The sequence below is a fragment of the Ictalurus furcatus genome, chromosome 4, assembly GCF_023375685.1.
Source record: "Ictalurus furcatus strain D&B chromosome 4, Billie_1.0, whole genome shotgun sequence".
NCBI classification, from domain to species: Eukaryota; Metazoa; Chordata; class Actinopteri; order Siluriformes; family Ictaluridae; genus Ictalurus; species Ictalurus furcatus.
The window spans coordinates 4,050,091-4,063,798 of record NC_071258.1 but is presented as its reverse complement, the minus strand read 5'-3'; the positions used below and the strand labels follow the sequence as shown (position 1 = coordinate 4,063,798).

At 40.6% G+C, this 13,708-nt stretch overlaps 1 protein-coding gene across 1 annotated transcript; it reads left to right on the top strand.

The window, feature by feature from the left end:
- On the top strand, nucleotides 1-5,874 carry LOC128606450 (cytochrome c oxidase subunit 5A, mitochondrial). Its single transcript, XM_053622581.1, has 5 exons — nucleotides 1-160; nucleotides 1,680-1,796; nucleotides 3,530-3,651; nucleotides 4,135-4,252; nucleotides 5,740-5,874. The coding sequence occupies exons 1-4, from the start codon at nucleotides 88-90 to the stop codon at nucleotides 4,246-4,248; spliced, it is 426 nt and encodes a 141-aa protein (XP_053478556.1). The 5' UTR covers nucleotides 1-87; the 3' UTR covers nucleotides 4,249-4,252; nucleotides 5,740-5,874.
- Nucleotides 5,875-13,708: the final 7,834 nt, after the last annotated feature.

Here is a 13,708-nt window from a genome sequence, read left to right as displayed (position 1 = left end):
TAACACGCATGCGCAGATCACACTATCTCCCTTTCTCGTATCCTGTACCCCTAGTTAGTGATCAACCTTCCCCAGGCGAACATCATCATGTTTTCTGCTGCTGTTCGTGTTTCTGCAGCTGGCATCAGGACTTTAGCACGAAAAGGTCCTCAGTGCACAGGTAAGTGTCTGATATATTCATAAATGTTTTAAATGTATATTTACACGAGTCGTCCTTATCTACTCTTTAGTGTTGTTTAGGTTCCTGAGAAGCTTTGGACTTTAAATGGACTTTAAATGGTTTAGGCAAAGTTTTGAAAACTCTCTCTAGAGTCCATACGTCCGGTTTGGTATAAAATAAACATAGTAACAAGGTATGTTGATAATAATAATGTCTTTGTCACTTAACTCTCACTAGTTAGCATGTTAGCTAATAGAGTACATGCCCTTGTGATGACCGGGAAGTCATTAAACACAGCAAATACACTAACTCAATTCCTGCTACTTATTGTTTGCGTATAATAATGTACAGAATCTATAATCTAATATTACGTCTTCATTTATATAGGGATGAAAGAGCTTTATACACCTAATGTTAATATTAATGTATGTATTTTATGGCTTGTGATGTCCACTTCCTCATTTTTGAAGTCATTCATTTAATATCAGCAGTACGTTTACATGGACAACAATAATCCGATATTAACCCGATTAGGACGATACTCTGATTAAGAAACTATCATGTAAACAGCAATTTTTTATTACCTCAATCCGATTAAAGTCATACTCGGAGTAAACGCAAATCGAATTAAGACGTGTGGAGTATTCCTGTTTTAGTCGCATTATCGACGTGCATTACAGACATGTACACACCTTAATCACACTGTTAATGTCGTGTGGGAGATTTCACCGCATTTTGCGACAGGACACGTACACACACGGCAGCGCTCAACCGTTTTACGGCAAACAAGAGAGCATGGCTGTGTCCGAAACCGCATACTTACCCGCTATATAGTAGGAGATATATATGCATTTTGGTAAATATGCGGTTTGGGACGCAGCCCACGGCTTCAAGCAGTCGTCTATTTGCACGTATAGCATGATAAATAATTAAATGCACTTGAAGCTTCTGTAAAATTAAAAATGAAACACCCAAAACTATATATGGTACCATAACGAAAAAGAACTGTATGCTGATACGTGAAATTCTGGAGGGAACGTCGGACGGCGTGGCGTGGGGATGTAATGACGTGTGACGTTAATCAATCTATGTTCTATAACATGTACATGAAAGGAATATTCTAAAAGTTACTCATGTAAACACCTTAATCAGAATATTGTCTTATTCAGAATAAGGTCAATAATTTGATTACTGCTGTCCTTGTAAACGTAGTCATTGTAAATGAGGCTGATTGTCAGTATTGATCATGTTGTTGTCATTATTAGGTGAAAGAGAGACTGGTTGAGATGGGGGAAAAAAAGCATATTAGTCATTATTTTGAAAAAAAAAAAAAGTCGACAGTGAGGTAACCTTTTGATCATTCACCATGGTGAAACCCTGAACAACCCTGCTTTAGAATCCAATTAATCCAGTTAAAGATAATGTGATAGTCCTATAGCAGGTACTCCTTCATATTAATTATAAAATTCATCCTAAGAGGTAAATGCTGTGATGATGATGATGATTTTTTTTTCCCCAGCCCCCTTGGCCTCCCGGTGCTACTCTCATGCCAAAGCAGAGACAGATGAGGAGTTTGATGCTCGCTGGGTCACTTACTTTAGAAAGCCCGACCTTGATGACTGGGAACTTAGAAAAGGTAAAATGTAAGGTGTCTGCTAGTTCGTTCACTGGCATAAATCAACGTTGATGGGTTAAATGAATTAAATAAAGCCAGTCTGTTTCCATCAGTCCTGTAGAACCAGCATCATGTCAGGTACACCACTACGTTTTTTTTCTCATCTCATTTTGTACTGGTTATAAAGCAAAAACTGGATGATCGGTGACAATGAGACACCATTCGGAATTGGGACTATTGGGAATTTATTTACTTATTTATTTTTATTATATTTTATTTATGTAGTGCTTTTGCAGCACTGCTTATTACAGTTATCCAATCAGCTAATCATGTGGCAGCAGCACAAATGCATAAAATCATGCAGATACAGGTCAAGAGCATCAGTTAATATTCACATCGCACATCAGAATGGGGGGAAAAATGTAATCTTTGACTTTAACTGTGGCATGGTTGTTGGTACTAGATGGGCTGGTTTGAGAAACTGCTGATCTCCTGGGATTTTCACACACAACGGTCTCTAGAATTTTCAGAGAATGGTGTGAAAAACAAGGTGTGTAGATGGTCTGTGCTGATGCACCTTGTTGATGGGAGAGATAATAGGAGAATGGCTAGGCTGGTCTGAGCTGACAGGACATCTCTAGTAACTCAAATAAGCATTGTTTACAACTGGGGTGAGCAGAAAAGCATCCCAGAAAGCATAACACATCAAACCTTGAGGTGTGTGCGCTAGAACAGCAGAAGACCACATCAGGTTCCAAGCCTGTCAACAAAGTACAGGAATCTGAAACTATCATGGGCACAGGATTACCCAAACTGGACAGTTGAAGACTGAAAAAAGACCAGGTAAAAAAAAAAAATAATAATAATAAAAAAAAATCTTCCAGCTGTTCAGTTTCAGTATGTCTCTGCCCATGATAGATATTTCCTGTTAGAGGGAAATCCTCACAATGGTGTGGTGTAATATGGTCAGATGCAAAGTTTGGTTAAGATGCTCAGTCAGTTCGTAAAAGCATATATTTTGTAGCTATTCAAAAAAAAAAAAAAAATAGCCTATCAACAATTCAATCCATGACACCATTAGAGGTCGAGCGATAACTAAGTTAGCTAGTACCTGCCGGTTAACCAAATGACCAATGTTTTTAAAATTGATACTGAATGAAAACATAAGCACTCAAATTTTGTGTGTGTTTATTTAGTTAAGTGTTTATTGCTGAACTTTATTGCAAAAATATACAGTATTGACTGTACCATGAACATCTACTATACTTTTTTAAAAATGAGATAAGTATATAAATATTCATATATAAATGATTAATACATTTTAACTTAAATAAAAGATATCCATCCAAACCAAAAAGTAACACTCCAAATAACAAATACAAATCGAGACATCCAAAATCAATAATAATAATAAAAAAAACACTTCATATAACACCACAAAATTTGTCAGTGTTAGTTTTTATTTCACCTCTAGAGGCTGCTCTCGTACTGTATAATGACAGCGGACACTTCTCAGCTATTCCTGCAATGGACGCAACTGGGAAAAACTATCCGTGTGGATTTTTGCAGATAAACGATAGTTCCAGGAATTGGTTATTGGCAAAACCGATCAGTTGGTTCAATCCCTCTAGACACCATTATCCACAATTCCTTAATTGTACCCACATTTTGTATGCATTCAAGTGTTAAGTAAAATGGTGCCTTTTAAAGCCTTCTGTGCCTTTTTTACTCTCTTAAAAACAATTCATCTTTAGGTGTGAACACTCTGATTGGTTATGACCTGGTCCCTGAACCTAAGATCCTCGACTCTGCACTGAGAGCCTGCAGAAAGCTGAATGACTTGGCCAGTGCAGTCCGCATTTTAGAGGCAGTAAAGGTGGGTTTGTGCACCTCTTGTGGCTGCGATACAATGGACATGACGCATGCCATAAATTACTACAGCAGGTGGACAATATAACAAATTATGAGCAAATTAAAGTGTTTTTTTTGACCTTGGATGCATGTAAATCTATCGTATGAGGCCTTTAATACAAAATTAGACACGTTAGCCTCACTAACAATTGGCTTTCTTAGACACAGCCGTTTATGTCCTAATCCTGTAATTTCTCATCGCATTATGCATGTGGAATCGCATTTACTTTCGGTATTAAACATAGCTGTGAGTTCCACTGTGTTCTACTGTTTTTGTTTTTACATTATTCCAGGCAGTGTAGTACCATTGATGGCAAATTGTGATTATGATCTGAGTTATATAGTGTTCACATGTATTGGATGAAAATACAGGTGGAGCTTTTGAATTCCAAAGCAGATATTTTCTGTCTCCCCCACTGACAACTTGTCTTATTAATCATCTTCTCAGGATAAGTCTGGACCACATAAAGAGATCTATCCATATGTGATTCAAGAGCTTCGCCCCACACTTATGGAGCTGGGCATCTCAACCCCAGAGGAACTGGGCATCGATAAAGCCTAAGCAGGTGCATTCATCATTTGAGAGTTGCCCTTTCTTGTCTTTTGAACACGGTTGCCTGAATGAAATTGCTTTAACTATGATTTTTTAAAAAAAATTTGGCCTTTAATTTGACATTTTGTCACTCACAGGAAATTTTCCTCAGTGTTAGGAATAAGGCTGCAAAAAATGTTCGATAACTTTGCAAATTCAGCACTTTTGCTGTAAAACCTCCACAGACTTTCCTTATTGACAGCATGCTAACTTGCTCTCTGGAGCAGCATAAAACTCGGCATTGTTTACTGAAAACTCAGTTCAGACCTCCCAACCTGTGCACATTTTGTGTAGGAGCACTGCATTTTAACATCGGAGTACGCTGGTACAAGATATGACTCAAAATATGTGTAAAAGAGCAATCTTCTTTTTTTTCTTCTTGGTTCGTCAATAAAAACAGATGAGCCAGTCGACATATGAATCTGGATTGATTGACAGTAGATATTCTAAACTCCTATCATAACCAACACCTGCTGGAAGCCCCACCTACTTTCCTAACATCTGTGATTAGTAATATTTTGACCAGTGCTCTTGTCGCAACCTGATTTTCCCAGTGAAAACATGCATTGATGACTTTTTGTCAAGGTAAATGGAAAATGTCTGAGTTCATTAACATGAAATATCTATTCATGTATGTCTGACTTAGCAGACATTAGACACGTATAGTTAACATCTGTTAATTACATTTATTAAGGATGCTACTGAGAAATTTCAACCTAAATTGATCTAAAACGTTTGAAAGTGGAAGAGCAGCAGCAGTTCATGAGTGAAAAATGTTAGACATGTGGAACCATTTAATAGTTTCTAAGTGAGAAATTTGTGATAAGGAATATATTGACAATAGACTCGTTTAAACGGTATGTGCATTTTTTTTTCTCACTAACACGTCATAACATCATAATGCCTGATGTTTATATAGTAAGAAAAATATCAAAGTTTATCACAGAGGACTGTTCATATTTCCCCTCTTAAGTTCTCTGCTGTCTACAATCTACTATCTTTCTGTGAAAATGCAGCGATTGCATGGGAAGTTGTGTGCTACTACTTTCTGTCTGCTACTAAAGTTTTGTTAAAGTAATTGTAATATCTTAACCATGGCATTTAAGACATGTACACTAAGTTGCCAGATTATTGTATACCCACCACTGTATAGGTATCCAATTACTGACTGATGTGTAACTGCATACTATGTAATCCCCACTCTAGCCCTGTCCATTTAATGGAAAGTGATAACTACCTTTAATGATAACCAAGCAGATATTATGCAGATGACACTAACATGGTAGTGTTTATAACTTACGGTTTGCTACAAGGTTTACACACACCAGGCACAAGCAGCTAATAATCTGATAATTCCATGTCGGTATTGCTCTGGGGATGATCAAAAGGTGCACTGTTTAGTTGTTTACAGTAAGTTCTTCTTTGAAATGGTTGGTAATGTCTTAATTTTGTCCTCTATAGGTCTTGTGACACATCTGACAAGGTTGTTCACTGCACTTCAAGGCTGCCTTGTTTTTTAATATCCAGCGTTCATAAAGTTCTGTTCTGTCCTGTCATGTCTAAAAGTTTTGACCTAATAAACAGAGCAATATTTAATTGGTGTGTTCTTTTTAAGGAGGGATTTTTTTTTAGTTCTGTTGTTGACACTTGCCCAAAAGTGCATGCAAATTTAATACCGTGCTAAACCCCCTGTTCAAGCCCCAGCACCACCAAGCTGCCACTGTTGGGCCCTTGAGCAAGGCCGTTAACCCTCTCTGCTCCAGGAGCGTCATATCATACCTGACCCTTTGCCCTGAGCCCAACTTCCTAACTGTGCTGTAATGTATATTTGACAAATAAAGGCTGTTTCTTCAATTGAAGGAGTGATTAGTAGAAAACCAGAGGTATAATGAAGAAGTTATATTATGCATTCCAGCATAAGAACCTTATCCCCTGTGAAATATGGTGGTGGTAGTATCATGGTTTGGGCCTATTTTGCTGCATCTGGGCCAGGATGACTTGCCATCATTGATGGAACAATGAATTCTGAATTACACCAGCCAATTCTGAATTATACCAGTAAATTCTAAAGGAAAATGTCAGGATATCTGTCTGTGAACTGAATCTCAAGAGAAAGTGCAGTGCAGTGTCATGCAGCAAGACAACAACCCTAAGCACACAAGTCATTCTATCAAAGAACAAATACAGTTAATGTTTTGGAATGGCCAAGTCAAAGTCCTGACCTTAATTCAGTAGAAATGTTGGGGAAAGACCTTAAGCAAGCAGTTCATGTGAAGAAACCCACCAACATCCCAGAGTTGAAGCTGTTCTGTACTGAGGAATGGGCTAAAATTCCTCCAAGCCGATGTGCAGGACTGATCAACAGTTACCAGAAACATTTAGTTGCAGTTATTGCTGCACAAGGGGGTGACACCAGATACTGAAAGCAAAGCTTCACATACGGTGGGAGAAATAAGTATTGAATGTGTCAACATTGCTTTCAGTAAATATATTTATATATAGGTTTTTCACATGAAATTTTCACTAGACATCAGGATTAACTCAAGAAATCTGCAAATATAAAGAATTCACAATATTAAATTCCATAAATAAAGTTATTGTGTAATAAAGTGGAATGACACTGGAAAAAAGTGTTGAAGATGCTAAGAAAAAGCAGTTCTCCAAGGCAAGGAACCAGCTGAAATCCTAAGTAATTATAACCCCCATCTGTGCAAATTAAGATCAGCTGGGTTAGTAAATTGATGGTCTTCAAAAAGGCTGTTCATTACCAAGGTGTCACGCAAGAAACGTCTGGGTTATGCATGTAACCCTGTTAACTGAGAAGGGAACGCGACATTGCCTTGGCTGAATGCCGTGTGGAGCGCCCTTGCGCCTATCTGAAGCTTGTGTAAAATCAGGGCTATTTATAGGTCTGCAGTGATCAGGTGATGTGGCAATTAAGCGCATCCTGTGATATATAAACGACACCTGTGAACCGCGCTGTCAGCCTCATTATTTGAAGCGAAGATACAATTCACAGGAATGCCCCAGTATGACAAAGTTATGCAATGTCTCGTTTACTTCACAGGGAACAGGGTTACATTAACGGGAACTTCATGTTGCGTTAGCTGAACGCTGCAGGAACGAGGATACCCACTCCGCCATACTGAGGGTACGGCCTGTTTAAATAGACCCAAGCCCGAGGCTCACTGCAAGACACTCGAGCCTGGGCAGGAATGTATATCCAGGCTGTAAAATCGAATGAATGTGTGTGGCGTAGACTACCCCACCACAGCACACACATCCTGTTAGGATACCCCTTTAGACAAAGCCTTCGAGGAGGCGACCCCCCTAGTGGAATGAGCCCTTATGTCCAGAGGCGTAGCGAGACCGTGTGCCTCATAAGCGACAGAGATAGCTTCCACTATCCAATTAGAGATGCACTGTTTCAACACAGCATCGCCTCTGCTGTCACTGCCAAAGCCGACCAGCAGGTGCTCTGACTTACGCCACTGGCCGGAGCGGTGGACGTAAGTACAGAGAGCCCTTACTGGACACAGTCGGTGTTTCTCTTGTTCCGATATGAGCAACAGAGGAGGGCAGAAAGCCTGCAACACCACAGGCTGGGCAGCCGATGTAGGCACTTTTATGAATATAATCCGGCCTAGGATACAGGGAGGCCTTGGCTAATCCAGGGGTAAAGTCAAGACAGCAAGGGGCAACAGAGAGCTTGTAGATCTCCTACTCACTTGAGAGATGTCAGAGCCAGCAGAAGAGCTTCCTTTAGAGTCAGAAGCTTCTCAGAGGCTGACACTAAGGGCTCAAATGCGGCACCTGACAAACCTTCTCGGACCACAGAAAGGTCCCAAGAAGTTATGCATGGTCTGCAGATGTGCCTCAGCCACCTGACACCACGCATATCCCTCGAAGTTAGAGGATGTTGCCCCACAGAGGCTCCATCAATAGGGGCGTGACTGGCCAAAATGGTGGCCAGGTATACCCTGATTGTAGGAGGAGCCAACCCAGCTGAGAAACGTCCTTGTAAGAACTCCAGGACTGTAGCTAATGCGCAGTTCACTGGGTCTAGCTGACGTTCCTCACACCACGAGAAAAAAAGTTGCCATTTGAGCACCTACATTACGTCGTGGATGCCATTCTAGCATTCTACATGGTCTCTATAGTCTCAGTTGAGAGACCAGTATCTATGAGCTTTTGCCATTCAGGGGCCAGACTCACAGTTTCCATAGTTCCGGCCAAGGGTGATAAATCAGCCCTCCGGCTTGAGACAGTAGATTTCTGCTGATGTGAATCTCCAAAGGAGTGCCGTCTAGCGGGGATATCTCTGAGAACCATATTCGAGCTGGCCAAATAGACTGTCTTGGCGAACTCTCGCTAGAACTTGTGGGAGCAGAGCGATCGGGGGAAAAGCATATAGATGTGACCTTGGCCACATGTGCACCATGGCATCCAGCCCTAATGGTACGGGAGGAGTGTTGAGGTCACTCAGCAGGTCTGCTTGGTAGGCCTGCAAGACTGTCATTGCCTGCAGTGACCCACAAGCAAGACCCACTACTGCATAGGCCTTGCCCACCAATGCCACAGTGGCCTTGCACGGCTTGGATGGCAAAGCCGGTAGCTCGCAAGCGCCTCCTCCACCTTCAGCATAGCTAAATAGCCATGCCGTTCATTCCTCACGATGGCCGAATAATCCAACATCGCGGGGTTATAAATATGGCTTATGCATGGTTTTCCCCCAGAAGCCCGATATTTTGTCATTCACTTCTGGGGGGAGGGGGGGGGGGGAGGGGAGTTTTCTGCAGTGTGAGGGATTTACTTTACGACTAGCTGCCTCGGCAGCGGCCGCCCAGATCTACGAGGCTCTGAAACCCAACTCGCTTCGGCTTCCGAGAAGAGAGTGAGTCGCGACCGGAGCCGCCTAATGTAAGGCATTCACAATGCGCACAGTCAGACCTCTTGAGGGCTGCTGTGGCATGCTCCACCCCTAAACACTTCACACAGAAAGTGCGCAGTCCTCCCCGTGATGAAAAGGGAAGAAGGCATAACACACTTCCTGAATTCTTTCACTCATACTTTTCTCTCTCGCTCATTCGTTTTTTTTTTCGTTACACAAACGACCGACATGCAGTCTCCTGGAAGATAATAAGGCTGATGGCGCGGTTCACAGGTGTCGTTTATATATCACGCGATGCGCTTAATTGCCACGTCACCTGATCATGGCAAGCCTATAAATAGGCATGATCTGAGGCCATCATATCAACACTGAAAGGTACTGTTGTGGAAATGGAGCACGCGCTCTCCGGTTGCACCAATGACATAGTTCATATGAAGACTACTATCAAGTCTCTCACTGCGACCGTGACTCAATTAGAGAATAAATGTGAGGATTTGGAGTCGAGGTCACGGTGCAATAACGTTAGGATAGTGGGAGTTCCAGAGGGCGCTGACACATGTACAACTGCTGCTGTAGCGGCCTTGTTAAAGGAGGCGTTTGGTCTGGAGAAGGAGCCGGTTTTGGACCAGCCCCACTGGACCCTTCAGCCCAAGCCCAAGCCTGGTGAACGACCACGAGCTATCGTGTGCAGATTCCACTATCACAGTGACTGTGTTGACATTTTACGCCGTGCAAGAGAGATCCAGTGGATTAAAGCGAGGGATTTGACCATCTCCGTTTTCGCTGACTACACAGCCAAGACCGCCCGGGCCGCATTTAACGAGGTTCAGCGTCAACTTCGTGATATTGAGGGCGCTTGCTATGGAATACTTCACCCAGCTCGGCTTCGCATTACATATATCGGTGTTCAGAAGGACTTTATTTCAGCGGAGGAAGCAGGAGACTATGTTAAACTCTTGATATCGGGTTGAACTGCATCACCTACACAGCGGAGTCTTTTTCGCTCTTCTTTTATTTTAATTTTTTGCACTCGGCCTTCCAGCTCTACAGAATTTGGATTCTTATTGAAGATATTGTCGTTGCATTACTCCACCTAGATTTTGTGGACTTACTCCTCTTAAATTTACTTCTGTATTAATGTGCTTCTCTGTTTTGATGCTCTGACCGGTTTAGAGTTTCTGTTTATTTAATTTTATTAGTGTTATCTCCTCGGCTTTACGTGCTACACTGTTATATTATTTGTTACAAGTCTTTAAAAAGTAAGGACATTATATTTATTATTGTGTGCAGACTATTTATCAGTCTTGGTAATTTTGTTGGTTAGTCCAGCTTACTCTCCGAGTTGTTTTCACATTGTGCACAACATTCGGTTTCTGTAGGATACACTGCAGTCTCATTTGTTTATGGAGACTTTGGGTGTGGGAGTTTGGAGGATTGTGAGAGTAAGCAGAACATGCCAATGCTTTGAAGGATGTAATGTTATTTAATTGCGAATCTGTTTTTAGAGGATTTAAACCTAACATGGTGAACAAATTATATTATAGAATTCAGGCAATTTTACTGGGGTTATCTCATACTGTGTAACAAGTAATAATCTGGAAGGACCTTTGTAATATCACAGTCTAAAACTTGATTTAAAGATAAGCAAATTAGTAAATGAATCACATGTAAATAAATCATACGTAAATGAATCACATGAAAATGTATCACTTGAATATGAATCTCATGAATATGAATCACATGTAAATGAATCATACGGAAATGAATCACATGTAAATGAATCACATGTAAATGAACCATATGAAAATGAATAAATAAATTAAAGACATAAATAGGCATGATTTTACACAAGCTTCAGATACCGGTCACATGCGAGGGCGCTCCCCGCAGCGTTCAGCTAACACAACGTGAAGTTCCCTTTGAAAGGGAACATCTCATGATGGGTAAAAGCAAAGAGCTCTCCCAAGACCTTCGCAACCTTATTGTTGCGAAACATTGATGGAATCAGATACAGACATATTTCAAAACTTCTGAATCCTCCAGTATTGGGGCCATTATCCGCAAGTGGAAGCAACATCACTCCATCAACCAGCCACACACGGGAGCTCCTCGCAAGATTTCTGACCAGGGAGTCAGAAGAATAGTCAGAAGAGTAGCCCAGGAGACAAGGACCACACGGCAAGAGCTCCAGAAACACTTGGAGGCAGCAGGTACCATCGTCACAGAGAAAACAATAGGCAATGCACTCCACTGCCATGGCCTCTATACACATTCACCCCACAAGACTCCATTACTAAAGAAAAGGCTTATCAAAGCTTATTTAAAGGCTGCTACAACTCATTTGGACAAGCCTATGAAATACTGGGAGAGTGTAGTCTGGTCAGACGAGAACAAAATTGAATGTTTTGGCTGTCATTCTACACACCATGTTTGGAGAAGAAATGGCACAGCACATCACCCTAAAAACACTATACCAACAGTGAAGTTTGGAGGTGGAAGCACTATGGTGTGGGGCTGTTTTTCATTGCATGGTACTGGCAGACTTCATAGAAACAATGAATGGAGACCTTTACCAGGAGATTCTTGAGAAGAATCTGCTGCCATCCACCAGGATGATGATGAGATGTAGGTGGACCTTCCAGTAGGACACTGACCCAAAGCATACAGCAAAGGAAACTCTCAATTGATTTCAGAGAAAAAAAAAATCAAGGTGTTAGAATGGCCCAGTCAATCACTTGACTTCAAGCCAATTGAACATTTGGGGAAGGTTTACAAGAGAGCCCTCTGGAATCTTCAAGATTTAAAGACAATATGTTTAGAAGAATGGGCAAAAATCACACCTGAATACTGCGGCTGATTAATTTCTTCATAGAGGAAGCATCTTGAAGCTGTTATTACAAACAAAGGCCACTAAGTATAAAATAATTTTACACATAACTTCATTTATGGGCTTTAATGTTTGGATTTCTTTATATGTGTGGATTTCTTGAGTTAATACCGAAGTCTCGTGAGAATTTCATGTGAATGGCCTCATTGGAAATATATTTACTGAAATAAATGCTGATGTGTTCAATACTTATTTCCACCACTATATTTTCTCACTCACAGATATGTATTGGATCATTTTCCTCAATAAATGAATGAGCAAGTATAATATTTTTGTCTCATTTGTTTAAATGGGCTTTCTCTATCTACTTTGAGGACTTGTGTGAAAATTTGATGTTTTAGGTCATATTTATGCTTATATATAGAAAATTCTAAAGGGTTCACAAACTTTCAAGCCCCACTGTATAGATTCATATCACTTCTAAACAAGGCAGAGGCAACAGTGGCAAGGAAATACTCTGAGACAATATAAGGAAGAACCTTGAGAGGAACCAAACTCAAAAGGAAACCCATTCTCTTCACACTGGATTTTGGGATTTTAAATCATCCCAATTGTATTCCAAGTTAGTCAGTACTAAGTCTGTTGGAAGGATGTTCAATGAAAGTATTAATCTTCATGAATTTCACAAGGCTGCTTGACCACAATGTGAGGTATGTTAAAATCTATCTGTAATATTGCTCAAATTAAGAAATAGTGAAAATATTATGTGTTCACAGAATTTCCGCTGTTTGCAATGAACAAATCAAACAAAAGCAATTTAAATAGTTCAACACAACGAATGCTTCAAGTGCTTTCCCTAAATTCAACTGAAAATACAACTTATAATGATTTCTCCAGTTTTAAAATTATTCAACCCCTTCCTGGCAAGTAAATTTATTACATAGTAGAGCACCCTTTTGCTGTTATGACCTGCTGCAAATGAGATGCATAGCCACCAGAGACACCAGCTTCTGGCAGTGTTCCTGAGGAATCTTATCCCATTTCTCATGAGCAGTGGCCTCCAGTTCATTAATATTCTTGGGTTTGTGTTCTGCAACCACCTTCTTCAAATCCCACCAGAGATTTTCTATGGGGTTCAAGTCAGGTGACTGTGATGGCCCTGTAGCTCACTGAAACCTTAGTGCCTATTGCTAACAAATCTAGCTGCAGGTCTTTTGAAGTCACTTGAGGGTTTTTCCGCAAACTGTCTTCTCAGAAATCTGGTTGCATCTGTTGATAGTTTCCTTTTTCTGCCCCATCCAGGTATTTCATGTATGTTCTGCCCCTAGCCAGTTCAAGTATTTCATGTGTTCCAGCTCAAGCACACCTGGTGCAACTAATGAAGCCCTTAGATTAGTTGCATCAGGTGTGCTTGAGACAACACCTGTTTTGCATATTTGTGCTATTGTGAGGCACTCTATTCTGGGGGTTGAATAATTTTGAAACTGGAGAAGTCATTATAAGTTGCATTTTCAGTTGAATTTGGTGAAACCACTTGAAGCATTTGTTGTGTTGAACTATTTCAATTGCTTTTGTTTGATTTGTTCATTTCAAACAGCTGAAAGTCTATAAATTTTGACAATAAACCTGATTTGCAATGGGGGGTTGAATAATTTTGATTGCAAGTGTATGCATGTCTGAAATTTGGAGAGAAAATGTCAAGAGACTGAAAC